The sequence below is a fragment of the Diceros bicornis genome, chromosome 2 (assembly GCF_020826845.1).
Source record: "Diceros bicornis minor isolate mBicDic1 chromosome 2, mDicBic1.mat.cur, whole genome shotgun sequence".
NCBI classification, from domain to species: Eukaryota; Metazoa; Chordata; class Mammalia; order Perissodactyla; family Rhinocerotidae; genus Diceros; species Diceros bicornis.
In genome coordinates this window covers 22,169,499-22,192,862 of record NC_080741.1, presented here as the reverse complement: position 1 = coordinate 22,192,862, position 23,364 = coordinate 22,169,499, and the positions used below count along the sequence as shown (strand labels likewise).

Sequence of the window (23,364 nt, the reverse complement as noted above, 5' to 3'; positions counted from 1 at the left end):
TAGCCAAAACATGGAGACAACCTAAGTGTCTTATCCATGGATAAAGAAGATGTTGTATATACAAACAATGGAATATTATTCAGCCATAAAAAAGAAGGAAATCCTGCCAATTGCAGCAATGTGGATGGACCTTCAGGGCATTATGCTAAAGGAAATAAGTGAGAGAAAGGCAGATAACACATGATTTCACTTACATAGTTATTCATCGCTTAACGACGGGGACACATACCAAGAAATATGATGTTAGGTGATTCCATCATTGTGGGAACATCATAGAGTGTACTTATAGAAACCTAGATGGTATAGCTTACCACATACCTAGGATGTATGATACTAATCATGGGACCACCGTTGTCTATGCAGTCTGTCATTGACCAAACATTGTTTTGTGGTGCATGACTATATGTGGAATCTAAAAATACTGAACTCATAGAAACAGAGAGCAGATTGGTGGTTGCCAGAGGTGGGGAGTGGAGGATGGAGGAAATGGGGACAGGCAGTCAAAAGGTACAAACTTATAAGATAAATAAGTTCTGGGGATGTAATGTTCAGCATGGTGACTAGAGTTAACAATATTGTATATTTTAAAATTACTAAGAGAGTAGATCTTAAAAGTTCTCGTCTCAAGGAAAAAAAATTTTTTAACTGTTTGAGGTGATGGATGTTAAATATACTTATGTAGTAATCATTTTGCAATACAGATCTTCCTCGACTTTCGATGGGGTTGTGTCCCAATAAACACGTCCTAAGTTGAAAACATTGTAAGTCAAAAATGTATTTACTACACCTAACCTGCCAAACATCATAGCTTAGCCTAGCCTACCTTAAACATGCTCAGAACACTTACATTAGCCTACAGTTGGGCAAAATAATCTAATACAAAGACTATTTTATAATAAGACGTTGAATATCTCATGTAATTTATTGAATACTGTACTGAAAGTGAAAAACGGAATAGTTGTATGTGTATCAGTTGTTTACCTTCATGATCGCATGGCTGACTGGGAGCTGCAGCTCACTGCCCCTGCCCAGCTTCATGAGAGTATCGTACAACGTATCACTAGCTTGAGGAAAGTTCACAATTCGAAGTACGGTTTCTATTGAGTGTGCATCATTTTCACACCGTCATAAAGCCAATAAATTTTAAATTGAACCATTGTAAGTCAGGAACTGTCTATCTACATTTCAGATGATTACATTGTACACATTAAATTAATACAATGTTATATGCCAATTATGTCTCAATAAAACTGGAAAAAAAAGAATAAATATCACTCAGAACAACAGTCTTCAAACAGTATATGTAGAATCTTAAGGTTCTGCAGTGGTGCCTCAGAGATTCTACTTTAAATTTGGTTTGAATGCTGTGGTTGTTGAGATTCAAGTTAGATACTGATTTTCATACTCTTGATTTCAAATTCCACATCAATCAAAACAACCTTATAGTTGTATTGAATGAATTTTTAATTAAGTTTAGTTATAAATTAGAGTTGAAACTAGATGGTTGACCTGATCAATTCCCTAGATACTAAAGAAGAAAATTAAATACATGGAAAGAAAGGGAGACAACAAAATTAGGCTAATTTTGTCATAGTTAGTAATGAAAACTGTTAGTGTAGAAAAGTTTAGAGTAGATTGCTCTTGCCCTTCATGTTAATTGCCAATGACATGTTACAATAGTGATTAGGTTAACCTTAACTGGTATAATCTTAAAAAAATTTAGGCAATGGGAAATAATCCCCATTTAGCCCTTGAATTATACAGAAGACATGCTTTAATAAGAACACACAATAAAGTATATTACTGTAGTTTTATATTATAAAAAACTACTTGATATCCACAGCAAGGTTATTTTTTCCTAAAATATTTTTCTAAAATGAAAAATGAAGAATATAAAAAGGTTGAGATTCTGTAGAGCCATGTCTTCCCACGTTCAGGTTTTGATTGTTTTCCGTCTTCCTGCTGTTTTCCCATTCACATACCCTGTCGTTATCTACAGCTTCTCTATGTCCAAGATTTTTATTGTGATGTATTTCTTGGTTGAATAGATGTCATCAAATTGTTTTTGTTTTTATGTTTTCAATAAGAGCTCATGGGCGTCATATTTCCTGGTATCTTATTTATTTGGGACTATTGCCTTTTTTATTTAACTGAAGGGTAGATTGTCTAGTTACAGAATTTGTCGTTCATGCTTTTTCCTCTGAATTTTATAGATCTTACTCTAGTGTCTTCTAGCATTGAGCGAAAGTCTTGGATCAAGCTCTTCTCTGCTTACCATTTCCATCCCCCCATACCACCCTCCACTACCGTGATCACTTCTCTTCTGCCTGGATGCCTGCAGGATTTAATTCCTTATCCCTGAAATTCACTACTAACTTCCCTGGGCTAAATCTGTTGATTATTTTTGCTGGGACATAATGTGAATGTGCACTTTTAGTTCTGAAATTCAGATTTTTATTTCGCTTATATCTTCCAGTAAATCTTTTAATATTTTATTTCCACGTGTTTTTCTATCAGTAAGTTTTTCTACCATGTGTTTTTCTACTAAGCTGGATCTCTTTCGTCTGTCTTTATCAGCTTTTCTCTGATTGTAATTTTGTCTTTTCCATTAGTTTTAGGTTATTTGCCTATCCCTGCTAGGGCTGCCATAACAAAGTACCACAGATTGAGTGACTTAAATAACAGAAATTTATTTTCTCACACTTATGTAGCTAGAAATCTGACATCAAGATGTTAGCAGGTTCAGTTCCTTCTGAAGGCTGTGAGGAAAGGATCTGTTCTAGGCCCTTCTGGGCTTGTAGGTGATCACCTACCTTCTTGTACCTTCCATCTGTACATGTCTGTGTCCAAATTTCTTCTACTTATAAGGATACCAGTTATACTGGATTAGGGCCCACCCTAAATAAGCTTATTTTCCTCTGTAAAGACCCTGTCTCCAAACAGGGTCCCATTCTGAGGTACCTGGGTTAGGACTTCACATATGAATTGCCGGCGGGGGGGTGTGGTAGGGACACAGTTTAACCCACAATATCTGGTGTCCATAACACCTTCTTAAATAATACAATACAGCAACCTTTTTTTCAGTATTTCAGCTGGAAAAGTGGAAATGTAATTGCCTTTTGCTCATTCCACTCCCAACCTGAAAACCGAATCTGAAGCTTTTGCCACTGCTTTTGGTGGGCAGCTGAAGGAAAGCATTATTTCCAGTTTGGGAAGAGGGAGGAAAGTACTTCGCTCTTGGCCCAGCTCAATGGATGTGGACTGTCGCCTTTGTGGCTTAGGAGCAGAGAAGAGAACTATTCTCTGCAAATAGAAGTTTTAGAAAATTGTTAGTGGAACTATTTATAAGTATTACAAATGCATATGAAAACAGAAATAACTTAATTGTATCTACTATCAAGTACTTAGCCTAGATCAGAAATGAACAGACTTTTTCTGTAAAGGACCGTTCAGACACTCTGGCATCTACTCTACTCTACTCCTGTAGTGTGAAAGCTACATATTTAACACTTAAGTGAATAGGTGTAGCTATGTTGCAGTAAAACTTTATTTATAAAATAGATGTCTGGCAACCTGTTTCCTGTAATTTAAAGACGCCCTGTCATAGATTATAAAAATACGACCTCATCTATTTAATGGTAAAAGATTTAATAAGTATGGAATAATTTATTCTGACTATTTTAAAATAGGATAGAATGTTATAACTGGCAATAGGTCATAGAGATCATTTAGCACAACCCTTATTTTACTAATAACTGAGGTTCAGAAATCAAAGAATTGGCAAATCTTGGTAACTGATTAGATTAGGAAGTAAGCAGGTGAATTGATTATCTTCCGAAAAGAGACCTAGAGTCAAACAGGATACTCCTGATTTGAGTAACTGACTTATAGAAATCACTTTGCAGAAACAGGAGCTCCCTATGTTGTTGTGAGGTAGGGTCCATCCTCCCTCACCCCCACCCCCACCCCCATACACACAGAAGGCATAGGAGGCAGGGAATATGATCAACAAAATCAAAGACCTAGGCTATGTGGAACAGCCCCAGGTCACACAGCCTACTGGTTACAGAGTCATTATTAGATCACAGGTCGTGTTCCTCGTTCCTTCCGCTAACCCCTGACAGCCTCCCCACACGTCCCAACCTCTCTTCAGCTGCATTGTTATCTAGAGCCCAGAACAGACTGATGTAAGTAAATCAGATTTTTTATTTTTTAAAATTACTTTCTGATTTATCTCCAAATGAGCTAGACATTTATCTAATTCTGGAAATCTTATCTTAAATAACTTTTTTCTTTTAAAAACTATCATTTCAGAGTTTTGAATTTTAAATGAAAAGATTGGGTGAGCAGAAGCTGGTATCAAATGAATGCAACCTGTTTGGGTGACCCTGTAGTTGATTTTTGCTTGTTTGTTTTCTTTCTACTTTTAACATATCCTAAATCTAATCACATCTCTACTCTGGAAAGATGAATCGAATAATTCAGATATTGGATGTGGCATACATTCTGGCTGCTTATTTATCCTAAGGAAAAGCTTAATTGATATACATGGATTTGTGAGAGAAGGGGAGTCTAGTAAAGAAAGTATTTGATTATACAATTGGGCATAACCATCTTGAATTTAATGAGTTATGCTCCTCCCACTTAGGAGGTTTTCTGTAAATGTTGATTTGCAATAGTCATCAATGACATCCTTAAATTGCTATCTTGATTGTCTTCAGTTTCTCAGCAGTGCTTTCTCATGGTCTCCCAGTAACCTAACTTCAACAATTGAGATGGGACTACTATTTATATTCTTCTCTGTTTTAATGACTAGGAAATAGTAAAAAAATTAATCTTTTTTTGGTGACTTAAGGTCATCCGTATAAACCACAAATATTATACCCTGCCGTGTATAGAGCATGTGATGCTGCCACCCGAGCTGTTGTATTTGGTTTGATTTTCCTCTATGAAGACTATTTTGTGTTTTAAATGGATATGATTTCTTTCTTTTTTTTTTTTTCCCCTGTCTCCGTCTTCATTGTTAGCCATTGTGGCTAGTTTTCAGCTGTTGGACTAGTTAATTAACTTCACTCTGGAAATGTCTTTTCCATCACTGAAATGACTGTAGTTTGTGTATATGAATATATAGCTAATTTTGGAGCTCTCTGTGTAGCACGGAAGTCTGGTTACCTTCAGAGAGTTCACGTGAGATGAGCTCTGGGAGCCTGGGCATCTGAAGTGTGCTGCCGTGTTTGTTGCTCTTACGCCATTTTTCATTTTACAGCCAACTGCTGCTCATGTGATACACATTGCTATGCCATATTTGTGTGTAATATGTAAAGCACATACTAGTTAACCGATGTGGCAGGAAAGATATTTTTTCTCTTGGTGCCCTTAGATATAGTCCAACCATCTCTCCCGTACTTGACCTTTAATTTCCAAGGAATTAAAACATTTGATTAGTGCTATTAGAAGAAACACATGATTTAACAAAAGATAAGATGAGTGTCTTCTGAGAAAGATTATGATCAGATGTCTAAAATCCCGTTGTGCTGATCTTGCTGCAGATAAGTATCTTTAGAATCTGCAAAGAACAAGCCAAATTTTTAATCAAATTGTCTATTAGTAGCAAGTAGCAGTATGATGTATCCTCAATAAACCGTTAGTGGATTCTTAGTTGTAGTCGCTCATGTTTTTGGATAAATTAACTTTGATTTTGTTATAAAAGTAAAGAGAAAGAAAGACTAATAAATTAATTATTATAACTTAAAATGGAAGAATGAAGCCAGCAGAGTTTTTTACTTTGGGCTGGGCTGCCAAACATGCCATGTAAAGGAGGTTTTCTTCCTTCAATTGTATATCTGATAACCCACATCCAAAAGAAAGACAAAACTATCTTTACCCTCTTCTTAATTACTTTACAATTTTTTCTTTGCACTTGAAGCCAAATTCTTAGAATGTATTTTATGACCACTCCTTTTATTCCCTCTTAGATACATTTCATTTTTTGAATAGATAGTATTTTTGTTTCATTTAAAAATTAAAATATGTATATATTTTAAAAGTATACAGTATGCAGTGAAATTGCCTTTTAACTCCAGCCCCCCATCACCCAATTCTCATTGCACCCTACCAACAACACAAACACATAGGCAACCACTGTTATTATTAATGTCTTAGCATTTCTCCGGGGTTTCCTTATGCATTTGAAGCAAATATGAATATGGATACTTGTCTCTTCTGTTTTCTACATAAAAGTAAAGAATAGTATTCATATAGTTCTCACTGCTTTTTTCACTTTTTATTTCTCAGGTCTTTATCAGCACATAAAGATCCTCCTCATTTTTTGGGACAGCCACATTGTATTTCCTTGTTAATTAATGTCTCAAATCAGGCTTATGACCCTTACCATTTGCTGAAGGCCCATTATCACGCCTCACTGTTCTCTAGCTTTGTCTGTCTAGGGTACTTGTCTCTTCTGAGTGTCTGTGTCACTACCCTACAGGCCTTAATGCCAGGACTTGCCCTTCTCCTGTGCACATAAGTACAAAATTATAGAAAGACATACAGGGATTATAGAGAAACATTGAAGATCCAAGCAGATAAATGGGAGAATGAAGGAGTCTAGCTTCTATATTACCCCTTCGCTGTCTCGAGGGCTCCAACTTTCTAACCTATAAACATTTCAAATGTTTGTGCTATCTACATTCTACTTGTTAGCCAAAACAAATGCTGATCTTATTATGGTCAGGCAGTCTCTGTTTTAACCATCTTGGTCTCCACAGAGCCTGGCAGATAGTTGTTCAGATGTTTATTACATGAATATACCACTCTCTGGCTAGTTCTTTATTTTGCTGACTCCCTTTTTTTCTCCCAAAGCCTAATAGAGCAATCTTGAAAGCTGTCATATTGGTTCTTGATTCTTTCACTGTCCTCACTGTCACTGCCCACAGGGAGTTCAGCTGCTCTCAGAATTTCAGCTGCTGCATTTGTGGACAGTTTCCTACAGCTGCATTTCATTTCATTTTCTCTCACATTCAAGACTTTTAAATTTACTTCTAATGTATCTGTGCTATGTGTACTAGGTACGTTTGTTATATGTTCATCTTTGTAACAAGGTATTAGGAAAACTGTTTTATAGATGAAGAAACGTAGATTCAGAGGGATCACACAACTAGTTAGGGACCCATAGCTCATAGTTATTAGACCCATAACTTGGAGTCACTGCACTTGATTATTCCCTGGAACTTCACACTCAAAACATAGAATGTAAACATTAGGATGTCTGGATTCTAGCTTTGGTTCTGCTATAGTTGACTCTGATGTGGAGCTATTTGCTGTATCTGCATTTCATCTTCTAGAAAATAAGGAGGTTGGACTAGATATCTAAAGCTCCTTCTCACTAGCTAGCTATGATTTTGGATATAAATCTAGGATTGCTTCTGGTGCAGGACCTTTTGCCAGTTCCTCTACACTTTTAAGAGCCAGGGCTGTTTCTCTCTACTTATAGAGTGATCCTGCAATGTGCTACTTCTATTTAGTTGGGACTTAGGTACCAAATTAGTAGATTTCATGTAAGTGATAGATTTTTTTCCCCCCTCAAATTATGTAATACGCTTTTTGTCTTACTAAATGTATTTCCATTCTATTAAGGATGATTTTTGTCCATTGATTTAATGATTTTTGAACAACTGTACATAGCTGATTTGTTTTTTTTTTTTAATTATTACTACTTTAACCCTTTAGGTATAACCCGGAAACACGTGTGGGTTGGTTCATTTCTTTCTTTAATTGTTTTTCCTAAGTCTATGGCCATTGTATCCATTTTATACAATAACTTTATAGTACTAATGCATTTTTAATTGTCACTGGAGAACTATTTTGATATTATTATATTGCTTTATAATATGATACACTCGTTAGTAAAGAAATGTAATGAAGATTTTGTAATGGTCTATGTTTTATGTCTGAGCATTCTTATTCATTTATTTAAGTGTTTGAGTTTTTAGCACGCATTCTAAAGTGGGGTCTGATTTTGAATATGCTCTGTATAAAGGTGGCTTTTCTAGCCTATATATAAAATGATGTTTCTTTTATTTTTAATAAAAAGAGCAAATACCTTATTGGATAATTTTGTTCTGTAATTTATTAGCAGAAAGTATAAAAGATGAAGTACTACTTTTTCAATTGTTATTTATCCAATTTGGACCATATAAAACTATTATTTTAGGAGATTTATTTAAATTTTTTTATGCAAAATATTTCAATTTATTTTTTTCTTCTTGTTACAGGAGCTAGAGTTAATGCCAAAGACAGCAAATGGTTGACACCTTTACACAGAGCAGTTGCATCTTGTAGTGAGGTATGAAATTTCTCTTAGTAAATATGTTGTATATAAAAACATTAACTACATAGGCCTACCTATGAGTCCATATTCAAGTTCTGTGTTTTCAAAAGAGAGAAAAAGCGACTGAAAATACCTAGACTGGTCATTTTATTTTAGAATTTGTTCAAACTAAGTTAATTGTTCCCATTTCCCTTTTGTGACTGAGTAAGGCCTCTTGGAGAGTCTGAAGTAGCAGAGAGTAGGAAACCCTCCTTTTATACCTCCTACAAGAGAGAAATTATTTTTCTATCTTATAAAATCCTCCTCAAGGCTTTTCTCTACTGGTTCACCGTAGCCTAATAGACATTTTGCAAAGGTTCTGCTGATTGTGATCAAGAAAGAATCTCAGCAGTGTATAAAGATTAATTGAAATATTGTTTAGTTAAACACTGAAATTAGTTCGGAAACATTATTTGATCTCACATTTTACCAGTTCTAAGTGTATAACCTTAAAATATGTTAGGTGTCTTATGAGGAAGAACAGTTCCTTCTTTTTATAACCTTATATATTGTTTGCTCTTCAAGATAACTGACATTTTTGGAGAATGTTTATTTTTGTATTTTTCATATCTTCTGGTCCTTGTGACATCCCTGTAGGATAGATAATTTGAGGAAACTGTGTAGTTAATGATTTGCCAGATACCACTCAGCTCTTGAGTAGCAGAGGTGGGACAAAAACCTGGACCCTCTTTTTTTCTCTCATTTTACTGCCTGTCTAAAATGCATTGGGTGCTTTTTAAAAATGCATGGTGCCCAAAGCACCCCTTTTGCCTATCTTGTGCTAGTTGATGCTTTTGAAAATTTTTGAAATAATTTAAAATATAAAAATGTTTGATTGTATAAATTAATGTTAATCCAGTGTTTCTTCAGTTATTCAAATTGTGAGAGACAGGAAAGTAGCTATTGCTGCTTCTCCCCGTCATGGAACCGGATAGTTCTGGAGAAGGAAAGGGAACTCTAGTGCCTCAGGAGAGTGTTTCTTCAAGAGAAACTGGGGGAGCTACTGTCTCGTCATTCTTTGTATTTGTCATTGTGAACTACATCTTGAACCTAGAACAAGAGCTGGGCAAGTGAAAAATAGTAGAGGGGAAAAGTGACTGGGAAAGATTGCAAAGCCTGCTATATGACAGAGGCAGTCTGTTAGCTGTAGCCTCCTAGTTGGGAGAAGGGGGGAGGGACCATTGCATACACTGTTGCACACATCTTAACTCAGATCTGGATTCTTGGTGAGCTGTGGAACTTGGATTTGGAGAAACTGGCTTCAGATTTCACTTGCCACTTTCTAGCTGTGTGATCTGGGGCGAAGCTGGGGATTATCATGAAAACTAAGACATACTAACTAAGATACTTTGAACTCTGAAATTACATGGTAATGTTATTAAGTTTGTCGTTAGCCCTCTTGTAAAGAAGTTTCTTTAAATAAAGGCAGTTAAGGAAGATAAACATTACCATCATTGTAGCCTATTAATAAATTAGTTTATACCTATCTATTGTTTGGTATGACTCTTGGGAATATGACTATTAAAATTAGTGTTTTGCCTAATTAAATCATTAGAAAGAACACTTTGTATATTTGCAGAGATTGTAAAACAGACCAAAAATTCATGAAGAAAATAATTAATGTTAGAGGAAGATTGCAGGTTCCATCCAGAGACTTGACTGCTGATTTTTAAAAACTGTATACTTAGCCTGAACTTAAGGGCAAGGTATAGGTTAGAAAGTAATGATCCTAATAAGTTTCTTAAGTCTGCTTTTCAGCCTAAAAATTACTGGGCTATGTAGTATTATTACTCTTTTGGAGGATTATGGGAAACAGGTATAAAATGTGACCATCTTCTGTAAACCCTGAGAATCATCTTTCTTTTAAAAAGAAAATCTCATAATTAGCAAAACTGCTAGGAAACCTAGTCAAGATTATCAGTTTCACTGGTGTTCTTTTAATTATTCCCATTATATCCTAAGAGCAAAAGAAAGCTATACTTATTTCATTTAATAGGAAACATAGCCTATGTAAAAGGCAAAATTTTAGGTAGCTTTTGGTTTGTGTTTTTGAGATACCGTGAGAGAAGTAAGCACTACAGAAGAGATTGGAGTGACTATTTTCTCAGTTTTCCCGAGGACATACATAGCTAACACCATTGTGGATGCATAGTAGAAGTTAATTCACACACATAAAGTGGATGCCTTAGGGTTAATTCCCTCACTGAACCTGGATTGAGAAAGACTGCTTCAGGTTAAATATCCCGAACTCCTCAATTCTCCTTCAGAGACATGGTTTCCACACACCTGGTCTTATTGGCTGGCTGCCTCCTCTTGTCTCCACCACTGATTTGTGACTGTCATTCTTCAAATGTAGCATGCAATTCAGCTCTCTGTAACTGCTGAGTATTCTTCTGGATAAATGGATTTCTGAGTATTAGGGCTTTTATGTGTGTGTATTTTGTTTTTTTTTGTTTTTTTAAGAAGCCATATCACACTACTGGATCCTCTGGAGGATATACATTTATTTTTTAATCTAACTTCAGGAATTAAATTTTAGTTTTATCAAGATAACTGAATTTAGATTATATTGTCACATGAGATATTAGCAGTCCATCCAAACATTGTGTTTATTTGCAAATATGTTAGTCCTTCTTTTTCCTGTGCCTGACTTCAAATCAGTAGTAAGAGACTCTTCTAGATTGACCCCAAGCTATGAATACTCTTTGGATACAATTACTTAACCTTTTGTCATCTCCCCGTATTTCATAATCCTATTTAAATTGATGTCATAAAATATTTACTTAGCTGTTTCTTTTTTTTTTTCTTCCCATTTTCTCCTTTAGCTGTTTTTTTTTTTTTTTTAGGTCAAGGTACATCTGTAATATCTCTTACACATATATACCCTCTAATAATGGAAAAATTGGGGTTGAGGTTACAGTGGTAATATTTGTCATTAGTGAAACCATGTATAACCTTGATTATCACTGTTATTTTCTAAATGGTTATAATGTGCTGATAATATGATCTAGAGTTTTACTAGGATATGACATCAGGCTCATTAGTTTGTAGTTTCCAGAAATTCATCTGTTTTGTTACTTATTTTTTTTGATATCTCCATTCTTCAGAGATTTCTTTAGGTTTCTCTGACTTTTCAAAGATCACTGCTATTGTGATCTCATTTTTATTATTCTGAGTAGTAAATGGTGGGTATATTAGTTAATTTGGGCTGCCTTAACAAAATACCGTAGACTGGGTGGCTCAAACAACAGTATTTATTTTCTCACAGTCTGGAAGCTCAAAGTCCCAGATTAAGGTCCAGCAGAGTCAGTTTCTGATGAACGCTCTTCCTGGCTTGCAGACTTTCTCCTCGCTGTGTCCTTACGTGGTGGAGAGAAAGGGGAGGGATCTCTCTCTCTTCCTCTTCTTTTAAGGCCACCAGTCTTATCAGATTAGGGTCCCTCCCTTACGATCTTATTTAACTTTAGTTACCCCCTATAAAGATCCCATCTCCAAATACAGTCACCTTGGGGTTAGGGCTTCAACATATGGATTGTAGGGGAACACAATTCAGTCCATAGCAGTGGACTCAGGATTCAAACTTTGATCTGTTTTGATTCTAAAGTCTTAGTGACTGTGTTTACAGCCTTTCTTAGGTGCCATCTTACCTACCCTCACCTACCATAAACTGGGTTTATTTTTGCCTTTCAATGAAACAAAAGAATAGTTTTGGTTTTTCTGTTCTTGGTAATGGAACATAAATATTCCCCAGACTTTACAAAAGCTTTAAAGTATGCATTGTGAATTCCAGAGTGGGAGTGAATATGGCAAGCCTGGCATCCATAGTATGCTGTTTTTGCTCAATTTATCAATTAATAAATTCTTCATTTTGTTTTTAATTATTTTCTAGTACAATCATTTACATACCTACTAACATTTCCCAGTATAGTGTTAGTTTTATACTCCAAGTCACAATATACCCTTCTTGAGGATGAGGATGGAGAATCCTGATAGTGTTTGTACCTTGTTCTCTATAATTTTGAGTCCATATTCCTCTATGTATCCTTTCCCCCATATTCCTTTTTTTAGTTGAAGTATAGTTTAAAGTAAAATGTATAGATTTTAAGTGTGTAGTCTTGAGTTGGGGCTTATGTATACACCCGTGTAACCTTTTTCCCAATCAAGGTATAGAAGATTTCCATCACTCCAGCAAGTTCTCTCATGTCCCTCTTCAGTCAGTCCTCCCTGTCCCCAGAGGCAACCCCTGTTCTGATTTCTCTTACCATAGAGTAATTTTGCCTGTTGTAAAACTTTATAAACATGGAATCATACAGTGTGTACTCTTGCGTCTTGACGTCTTTTGTTCAACATAACATTTTTGAGATTTGTCCATATTATTGTGTGCATTAATGGTTCATTCCTTTTTATTGTTGAGTAGTATTTCATTGTATGGATGTACGACAGTTTGTTTATCCATTTTCCTATTGAAGGACATTTGTATTTCTGGTTTTCGGCTGTTGTGTAAAAAGCTACTATGAGCATTCTTGGGTGGATCTTTTAAAATTTCTCTTGAGTAAATAACTGGAGTGGAATTGTGGGGTCATAAGGTAGACCTCCATATGTATCTTTGATTAGCTGGCTGACTTCTTAGCAGGTTGACAGATTACTGGGCACCTCTCCAGTCTTTTGCCAGCCTTGTTAAATACTCGTGCTGTTTCCCATGTTTCAAACAGTTCTGATTACTGTTTATTTGAAAGGCTTAAAAAGCTATGTATGAATCATGGATGATAGTGTTTTATTCAGTATTCCTTGCTACTTTGCATATTTATAATTATTTTACACTTTCAAACACTTTTACGTACATTATTTTTTTTGCTTTATAGCAGACTTAAGAAGAGTAGTGGACAGCTGGCATTTCCCCTCTTTACAGATAAGAATACCAAGGGTCAGTTTTACTAGACTTTAATAGTTATACCTTGTAAATAACAGAACTGAGATGATTCTCTCCTGGTTCTGACCTTTTCATTTCTTATGTAGTTTGTCGTTCATCTGCCAAAGATAAGATTGTCACTATAAGGAGAAAATTTTTGCTAAGTTTAGTGCTGATTATATCACTTAACATTGATGGCTTGCCAGATTCTTTAGGATCTTGCCGTAATTGTAATTTATAGTTGTGTTGTGAAGTTTTCCTTGTGCTTCTGGGAGATAAATCCCTTTGGAGAGTAAACTCTTAAATTGCCTTGTTAACGCCAACTTTTCCACCAGGTAGCATCACAGCAAAGACTTTGTATCTCTCTCTCTTTCTCTAATGAACTAGGTCCTAGTGATTTTTCATTTTGTAAAATATAACGTGTATGATACTTTGGGAAATGGTATGTTTTAAATTTTTATACATTTAATGGCAAAGCAATAAATCTGCTCCTTGAAACTGTTCGTATAAATTCATTGTATCTCATCATCTAGAAAAACGAGAGAAGTATTGAATATTTTTGAAGAATATTTGTCAGTATTTCTTCTTGCACGTTTTGATAGAGATTGTTATGCCTTTAATTGGAGGCTAGAAAAAGAGAATGTTTTATCTTGATGCATCTTACATGGCTCTGAGTCCTGCCTTTAGTTCAAAATATTTTGTTTTCTTGGGTAAGTTCCTGCTTGTTTATAGCAGGTTCTACCAGAACTGTTTTTATTTTCTCAGGAAATTTTATTTCCTTAATATATGTAAAATTTCTAAAACCGTTAACTCATTTGTCTTTTATAATTTTTATCTTCATATGTTTTAGGAAGCAGTTCAGATACTTTTGAAGCATTCTGCAGATGTTAATGCTCGAGACAAAAATTGGCAAACGCCTTTACACATAGCTGCTGCTAATAAAGCTGTAAAGTGTGCTGAAGCTTTGGTACCTCTTCTCAGTAATGTAAACGTGTCTGATCGAGCAGGGAGAACTGCATTACATCATGCAGCTTTCAGTGGACATGGTGAGGTAGGTGGTATTCAATTAGATGATGATTCTCTCTCCCTACATTCTCTCACTGCCCCCCACTCCCACTTATTAATGAACTTGCCTTTTTTAGCCATTCGTTAGTCCATGATACAAAAATATCTATCTTGCTAATTTTTATCTAGTTTTTTGCCTTTAGCAAACCCTCAGACTTCTTTTCATCATAATTCCTGATATAACTTTCTCAAATTTAGAAATTTATTTATGAGATGCAGGCCATGCACTTGAATTTCATAGTCAACCTGGGGAGACAAAAGACAACACTGCCAACTCTAATACAATGTGAAAAGTATGTTCTGTCATCATAGAAAAAATAATCTAGGAGAACAGAGCAGTTTCATTTTGTTCCCAGAAAGATAGTAGCAAAGAAAAGCAGAGTTTAGAAAACATTTTCTTTTTTCTTTCTTTCTTTCTTTCTTTTTTTTTTTTTTTGTGAGGAAGATTAGCCCTGAGCTAACATCTGCTGCCAATCCTCCTCTTTTTGCTGAGGAAGGTTGGCCCTGGGCTAACATCCATGCCCATCTTCCTCTACTTTATATGGGATGCTGCCGCAGCATGGCTTGACAAACGGTGTGTCGGTGTGCGCCCAGGCTCTGAACTGGCGAACTCCGGGCCACCGCAGCAGAGCACGCACACTTAACCACTATGCCACCGGGCCAGCCCCAGAAAATATTTTCTTATAATTTATTATCAACATTTAATCAAGAATTCTTTGGTGACAGAGTGTCAAAACAATTTAAGAAAATTAGAGTTCCGTTATCTTATACAATAAACATCGCCTAATGTTAGATGTTGTCATAGCAAAGAGTGGGGTTTATATGTATATAGAAAACTTAGGAAAGAGTGAAACATAGAGTTAGAAGAACCTTTGAGACCGACTTGTCCAGTCTTTCATTTTTGTTGCAAACTCAGAAACTCAAAAAGGTAAAGTGAGTGACATTCCCAAGATTTCATGGCTGAGAGCTAGTGGCTGCAGTGTTGTTTTCTCTGTTCTTCTCCGCTTTTGCAAAATAAAGAATCCTTGCCTCCACTGCAGCTAAGGTCACAGGATGTGTCCCTTTTTTGAAATCTGGAATGTCCTTTCCAGTGGGGAAACTACTGTAAATATAGTTAGATGAAATAGAAATATTATTCTTGGTACATTATGAGGTAAGTAGACTATGTAGTGCCTTTGAGGTCTAATCATATTATGGATACTACATTTGTGTTTGAATTAAATTTAAGATATTTCTTGAATGAGAATGCATTTTGCATTTTAATAATATTTTGGTCTATAAAAAGGAATAAAACCTGTTGTTAAATATTCCACCTTTAAACTTTCCAGATTTATATTTAGTTGTTCATAAAATACCAAGACACAAAGTGGCATGTTTAAAAGATACTGATGCCTGACTTAGTAACACCCACAATGAACCCTATTTTCATGTTTTGTCCTGTTATTTATTATAGTATGTTAAAGGGTCTTCAGTATTTAGTCTAGCTCCTTGCTTTCTACAAATGCAGAAATTCAGTGCCAGAGATATTGAGATGAGCAGTTATGATAAGGGATATTCATGAACAGTTCTACTTCTGAATTTTGGTAAAAGTGTGTTTATCTTTATTCCAGATGGTCAAACTCCTCTTGTCTAGGGGTGCCAATATTAATGCCTTTGACAAGAAAGATAGACGTGCTATCCATTGGGCAGCATATATGGGTATGTACTTTTTAAATTTATTTTTTGACATTATATATTCAGGAAAAGTTGTACATTTTTAGTTCTTGTGTTTAGTATAACATCTGTCTTTTAGGATAGTACGAAGTTACACCATATCTGAGTTTGCTGCCCAAGTGGAACCAGCTTGGTGGGTCGGGGTGGTGGGGGGCGATTGCCAGAACAGGAATGCATTTGGGTCCAGTTCTCCTAAAAGCTATTTGAAATTAATTTTGTTTACCTTTAAAGGAAGAGATATCCTAGACACAAGCCTGGGATACATAATTTAGATTGGTGTTTACTAAAAGCTCATTCTCATACCCATCTTTTTTTTAATGGGAATATTTAGGTAGAGGTTATAAAGATGCTCTAAGAAGGCATTAATTTGGGCTGAGCACTGGGTTTAATAGGCATCGTCGTGTTTGATTTCTACAGTAGTAATTTCACAGAAAGAAACTGAGATTTAGAGTATAAGCTTTTCTGCTGTGACATGATAGATGTGTTCTTGAAAAATCTTAGGATCTACAGAATTGTGCTCTAAAACTAAGAGTTCATGGTAAAATAGGCCTGGGATAGATCACTCAAAACCTATGCAGCTTTTATTAGAGCACTAATAAAAACATTAATTGGTTCCTGAGGTAACTTGGATAGCCAGGGAGGAGGCAGATCAGCCTACCTCAGGATATTTTAAAATGCACAAAAAGAGCAGAGTAGAATTGCTGGTTTGTGGATGCTAAGATCATGCATGTGGAAGTAGATCTGCAAGCATGGAGGAAGTACAGCCTGCCACACACCTTGCAAGTCCTGCAAGGCTAGAGTTGTACCCCTGGGAGGAAGCCATGGATGGAGGTAGGCATTCATTTTTCCAAGTTTCTTAAAGTAGAACTGAAGGAACTCCTCACTTTGTAGGCGTGGAGCTCAGTGTTTTTTCTCTTCCTGCAAAAGGTTGTAATTCTGCTTCTGCTATTCTGGCTCCTCTGACTGAGGGAAAAATCACAGATGGACTGACGTATCTTCTGTGTAATACTGGTCTCAATCCCTGGTTTACCACTCACGCTACCTAATTACGAAGACATCTAGCTAGCCACCCTTCTTACAAGCATAGTTTATCCTCATTGCTCCTTGCTCTTGGTTTTGTCTTTTCCTATCTCTCACTTAAAAAGAAAAAATTAAAGACCGATGGAAAATTATTAATTTTAAAAACTATATAAAATTGTAAAATAGGAAAATGTAAGAAAACAAATGAATTGAAACGAGTTATAGATAACCTCAAGGTCCAGGAAAATCCTTTGCCTATAGTAGAAATAACCAAAAGCGGTAGAATCCATCTTGAACTGAAAGTCTGACCTTTAGCCTGGGTGTAAAGGAAGATCAAAAATGAAGGTTCCTGAAGGGTAGTATTCTTGTCAGATGTCCCTATTTTGAAAGCCAAAAGCTGAAAATCTTGGGCTTTGGCGTTTCTCTCACATCAAAGGTTTGTGCCTCTAGTTATGTCATGGGCAATTTTCTTTTGTTAATTGAAGGAAAACATTCAGAAGCAAGTCTCCTGTGGCATCCTAAAGTCCCCTCCTCCCAGCCTGTAGATTTTCCATATTTTAAGTCTTAGGGACTTTTCTGAATATTCTGGTGTAGCTTATTCTTCAAGACAGTTTAGGAACAGTTAATCTGTGTGATTTAAGACTATATACCTTATGTTAAAGGGTTTAGACATTAAGCAGAGTGCATTAGGCCTTTTACCTCCAAAAAATTAGACTTGCCTGAACAGCTGTTTTCATAAAATTGAAGGCCAGGGGATTTGGTGGTTTGCCTCTGATTGACCTCCCAAAATAGCTGGGTGTATGTATCTCAGGGCCCTTGGGTAGCTTTGTTTTCCCTGATCCACAGAGTATCTCTTTTCAGGTCAATTGTAGATTGAAAAAGATACTCTGTGTTTATTGGACCTCACTGTCCGTTTAATTTTTGAGCATAAACATTCAGAGATTCATAATTCTCCTTTCCCTTCTCTTCCTTGCTTTAGATGTGGAGAAAGAGGAGTATTGACACACAGCTTCTAAAACTGTTCAGCTGTTCTAGGCATTCATGATTAAAGAGAGCTAAACATGTGAAAGTGGGGAGCTATTGACTGGTCTAATAGACAAGCCTGAAGTCCAGGTCATTGTCACCTCTAGGTCATACTCAGAGAATCAGTCAATATTCGTGTAAGAGACATTAGGATTACAGTTTAGTCTTCTTATAATTTATTTCTCCCAGGCTATCTGCCCTGGCCTTCTGTCCCCTGGTTGAGGCTCTCCTTACTTTTCTTTCAGGCTCGACCTGTTATCCTTATGCTTTTATTGAATTCTCTGTCAGTATTCCCCAGCCCTACCTATCTCTAAATGAATTGATTATTTATCCCTCCCTACCCCATATTTGTTCCATGAACCTTCATTAAGATCCGTTTTACACATTCATCTTTTCTGTTGCTTTCAGTACTTTTAGCAATATCCAGCCAAGTTCTACCTCAAATTACCTTACCGTGATGATTTTGACATAGAAGGTACTGAATGAATATTAATTACCTTGATTAGCAACTTACTACATTATTTCTTCTTGAAGCAATGCATACATAATTTGAATGGATATGAAATGGTATTTTTTCTCCTTTCTTTTCATAAAAACTTACAAATTCTAAACATAGCTCATTTTACTTTTCCTATACATTCATGAACAAAAGAAAAATGTAGAGAATTTTTCAAATTCCTGACTGAAGGATGATGATTACATTTGTCAAGTTCACATTGCATGGATATAATGTTGTAAAAGGATCTTGTTATTGATTACAGAATTATGTATACCATGCATGTCTAATGGATGCCATCTTCTGAAAATACACCTAGATGAATTAACTGAAATCTAGTCCCATTGGTAGCATTATTTTATGAATTGACAAGGAAGAGAATTATATGTTCTGGCCAGGGTCCACCTAGCTAGAATAGTATCATGTTTTTCACTCGAGAACGTTCTTCCCTTTTTTCTTTTAAATAAATCACCCCCAAACTGACTATGGGAAGGCCCTTCTTCATGTTGTCAATGGTCCATTGAAGGAGTTGATCCATATTTCTGAAATGTTCTTAAGTAAATATTTGTCAATTTTAAGATTTTAAATTTGCCTATGCATAGCCCCTTTTTAAAATAGGGCTTTATTGGTGTTAAGAAAAGTTCATACTTCCTGGAATCTGCTAGTTTCTATGCACAATTAATATGATCTGCATCATTTAGAATGATGTGTTGGTTTTTAACAATTTTCCTAGTGTGTTTGTATTGTGGGCCTTCGAGTCTTAAACATCAAGAGAACTTAGTTTCTTTTTGGCATTTGGTGAATAATATGCATTTGCCTGTTAAAAAAGCTATATGTATGTGTGAGCCTCCTGGGTCTTATATGTCCTTATTTTCACTGGATTATGGTAAAACCCAAGTAGCTGTCTTTCTAGAGCCATAGATCAGAGAGTAATGTGTAGTGAGGGATCTTTTGTACAGTTAATACTCTTATATGGTAGTCGCATTTAATTTAGCACCCAGTCATTTGTTAAGTATTCTTTTGTTTTTTTCCTAAAAATATAGTAGATATTTCTTTTTCGTATTGAGATGGGAAAAGAACTAGCTGAAAGTGTCCACTTCAATTGATAATTTATATGTTAATACCTACATCTGCTTGATTCTTTGTGCATCTTGTATCTCGGCTTAATTTTGTTGAGGGAGGGGGGCCTGTGTTTGGAAGCCTCATTTTTATAGTTATTAACTTTATATACTTGCTCCCTATGAAGGGATATAAAAAAATAGCATCATGAGCAATTTATTTAATGTAACAAATATTTATTGGGTACCTATTTTGTATATAATGCTGGTCTTGGCCCTATGTAATACCAAGAAGTAGAACATAAGAGCATATGATATTTGCCTTTAAAGACATATATTTGGGAAGCTAATAGATAAAAGTAGCTAAAGAGTTAATTAAATAATGATTCGAGTTTAAGAAACCTCACAGGGTATTATATGCTTATTATATAGTACTTATAGGTACATGGTGCTTTTGGCTTATAAGGCTTCTAGGGAAGAGAGATGACTGGGTCAGGGAAGATAGGAACTGACATGGGCCTTCAAGGATTAGTAGCAATGGTTGGAAAGAGACGTCCAAGTAGAACATTCCATACAACGAAGGAATCCCATGAACAAAGGCACAGAGTTGACAAGGATGATAGAGGGAGGAGAAAGCACTGTATAATCTAATTGAATAAAAATCCTTCCAGATACGTGTTCCCCTTCCTGGCCTTCTTGTGTGGTTGGGTGGGGCCTGAGACTAGTTCTGACTAATGAATTGAAAGCAGCATCATCTGTGGGCCAGAGCATTTAACTGCTGTTGTGAGACTTTGGAGTCTAATCCTCCTTCTGGCACAGTGACCAGTCATATTCAAGATCTTATTAGCTACGTGAGCCTAGGTCCTTGAGTGACTGAGCAGAGCCGTCTTTCCAAGCTATCATAGTGTTAATGAGAAATAAAATGCGAATTTTTTAAGCCACTGAGATTTGGGAGTTGATTGTTAACCACAGCACATATAACTTAGCCTGTCCTGATTGATAAAAGGGTGAGTAGCGAACTAAGTTGATTAAGGACATTTGGTGGAAATAATTTGGAAAAAGAAGTTTTTAGCTGCATGTTCTAAACACCTAACATTTTTAAGAAACAAGCCCCAGCCACTCGCAGATTTTCAAGTAGAAAAAGATTCCACTGAGGCAGAGAAACAAACTAATGTCTTAGATTAGACCTTAAAAGCTAACTTCAGAACTTGAGAATGTATTAAAACAGCCTTGAAAACAAGATCTAGGTAAAAGGAAGATTATAGATTGCAAAGTTCTCACTGGATAAAATGATCAATTAAATGTATTATTTTCAATTATTAGTTACCTCTATCACCATTTACCAAAATTATCCTGAATTCTTTTTTTTTTTTTTCCCATTCTCTCTCTGGTTATAACGTGATTTATTGGTGACTTGTCATGCATTATCTAGTTAATTTGCATTTTTACCTTTCTTTGAAGATATTGAAGATTATATTTCTGTTTATTTTTTTCTTCATAAACACATTTTCAGGTCACATTGAAGTAGTGAAATTACTTGTGGCACACGGAGCTGAAGTGACATGCAAGGATAAGAAGTCTTATACACCTCTTCATGCAGCAGCCTCTAGTGGAATGATCAGCGTAGTCAAGTACCTTCTAGATCTTGGAGTTGATGTAAGTATATAGATTGAGCAGTATAAATGAATGGAGCATTTTATGTTTGTGATTTCATTGTTGGCAGAAGTTATTTCAAACGTTAAAGATGTTTTCACACAATAATGTTTTTGTGTTTTAACCAGATATTTATAGTCCTTTACATAATATATAGGGCACTGATATCTGATTAAGACATATAATCAATCAATGTATATTAAGAGGTAAAATATATTCCAAAGGTGAATGATTGATTGACAGAAGTTTTTTTCCTCCACGTTCCAGACCCTGTAGCTCCATTTCAGCTGTGGAAACCAGTAGATCAGACACACTTGGATTGTTTTTTTTTAAGTGACTAGGTTATTGTTAGTCTAATTTGCCCAGCTAGTCTGATATTCCCTTTAAATGACTGTAGCAGTTCACATTACAGAATATTGGCAGGAGCTAGACAGGAAAACTAGAAGCTCCTTGCCCATCAACTTAACTGTCCCTTACTATATAAATCTGTTTGGTTAGGAGAGATTGCTGCTTTATCTGAATATATTTGATTCTTGAATTGAGATAGCTAAGAATACCTGTAGCTTTCACAGGCCATCATTTAAGCCCATGTACTGTATGCCCACTCTCAGTATATTTACTCTTATTTTAGGTACAGTTCTGACAAATTCATCTGGTTCTTCAAAACACAGATTAAAAGCAGCAAATTAGAAGGAGAGAGGGTAAGGCTCTGCTAGAGGGAGGCAGTTTAGATCAGCTGCAAAAAACAAACAAGAAAAAGGTAGGTGGTAGTCTGGTTGGACAAAGAATACATGGCAGAACTGTACAGCAGAATAAACTCTTAATTTAAGGACTATGTGAAGCACTTTGTCTAAAGCAAGCAAGTAGTTATTAAAAGTATGGGGCTTGTGAGAAGAAGTTGCAAAAATCTAAACACCTTGTTAGGTAGGATCTTGTAGAGTGCAAACAGATAAAAGTTTTATTTCAACTCAAAGGTTCCTGTAGCTCTGATTCACCAGAGTAATATAATGCATTAAAAGACCCTGACCTAGATAAATGAGACGACCTTGTTTCTGATCACTGTTTCAAGTCCATTCTGGTGCAATTTTTTAAACTTATTTTATTGACAGTAAAATAACTTTTGTAAACTCTGGTGATAGAGTGTTCTTTGGAGAAAAGTGGTCAGACTTAGAGCCGTTTAGTGACATGTGGCCTCCATAACAAATGACCATAAAGTGAGTGACTTAAAACAACAAATTTAATTTCAGAGTTCTGGAGGCTCTGAGGGAGAATCTGTTCCATGTCTCCTAGCTTTTGCTGATGAAATTTTGGTACTTTGACTAAAATTAAATGTTACTTTTTCACTTCCTCCGATTTCTGTTACCAGGGATCTCAGAAAAGAAAATGTTAAAGTTGTGATAAGTTGGGGCCAACTACATGGTTAGAGGGCACACTCTCCACCAAGACTACCCTTACTTCTGACCACTACAAGTTTGGGGGTTTCCCAAAACCACCTTCCAGTTTGATAATTCACTAAAAAGACTCAAAACACTCACTGAAAACTATTAATTCTCAGAGTTATGGTTTGTTACACAGAAAATATAAAAATTAAGATCCGCCAAAGGAAGAGACACATAGGGTAGAGTCCAGGAGTATTCTAAACACAAGGCTTCCATTGTCCTCTCCCCAAGGAGTTAGGACTCCTTACTCTCCCAGTATCAGTGTGTGACAATATGCACGTAGTATTGCCAACCAGGAAAGCTCACCTGAGCTTTGTTTTCAGAGTTTTTGTTGGGGCTCCATTACATAGGCGTTATTGATCAACTGCCCGCGTGGTTGATTTTAGTCTCCAAGTCCACTGATACTGAGGGACTCAAAGCCCCCACCGGAATCACATGGTTGGTTTATGTGGCATGGTCAGCCCCTACCCTAAGACTATTGGCTGTGGTCAGTCCTACTCTAAGATCCAGTGTAGCCAGCTCCCACCCTAAACAAGGACACTGCCATAGGCATGCCATAGATTACCTCCCAGAAGACAAGAACGAAGGCCAGACGTACCTTCGGGCAAAGGTCAAATTCT

General features: G+C 36.0%; 1 protein-coding gene across 7 annotated transcripts in view; it reads left to right on the top strand.

The window, feature by feature from the left end:
• The window catches only part of ANKRD28 (ankyrin repeat domain 28), a 181,296-nt gene that overhangs the window by 115,375 nt on the left and 42,557 nt on the right, over positions 1-23,364 (top strand). For 6 of the 7 annotated variants that reach the window (XM_058553500.1, XM_058553528.1, XM_058553519.1 and 3 more), the window contains 4 exons: positions 8,274-8,344; positions 14,128-14,328; positions 15,953-16,040; positions 21,166-21,308. In XM_058553500.1, the coding sequence (XP_058409483.1) occupies positions 8,274-8,344; positions 14,128-14,328; positions 15,953-16,040; positions 21,166-21,308 (503 nt within the window). The remainder of the gene's footprint in view (positions 1-8,273; positions 8,345-14,127; positions 14,329-15,952; positions 16,041-21,165; positions 21,309-23,364) is intronic. The other variant, XM_058553547.1, reaches the window with a different exon arrangement.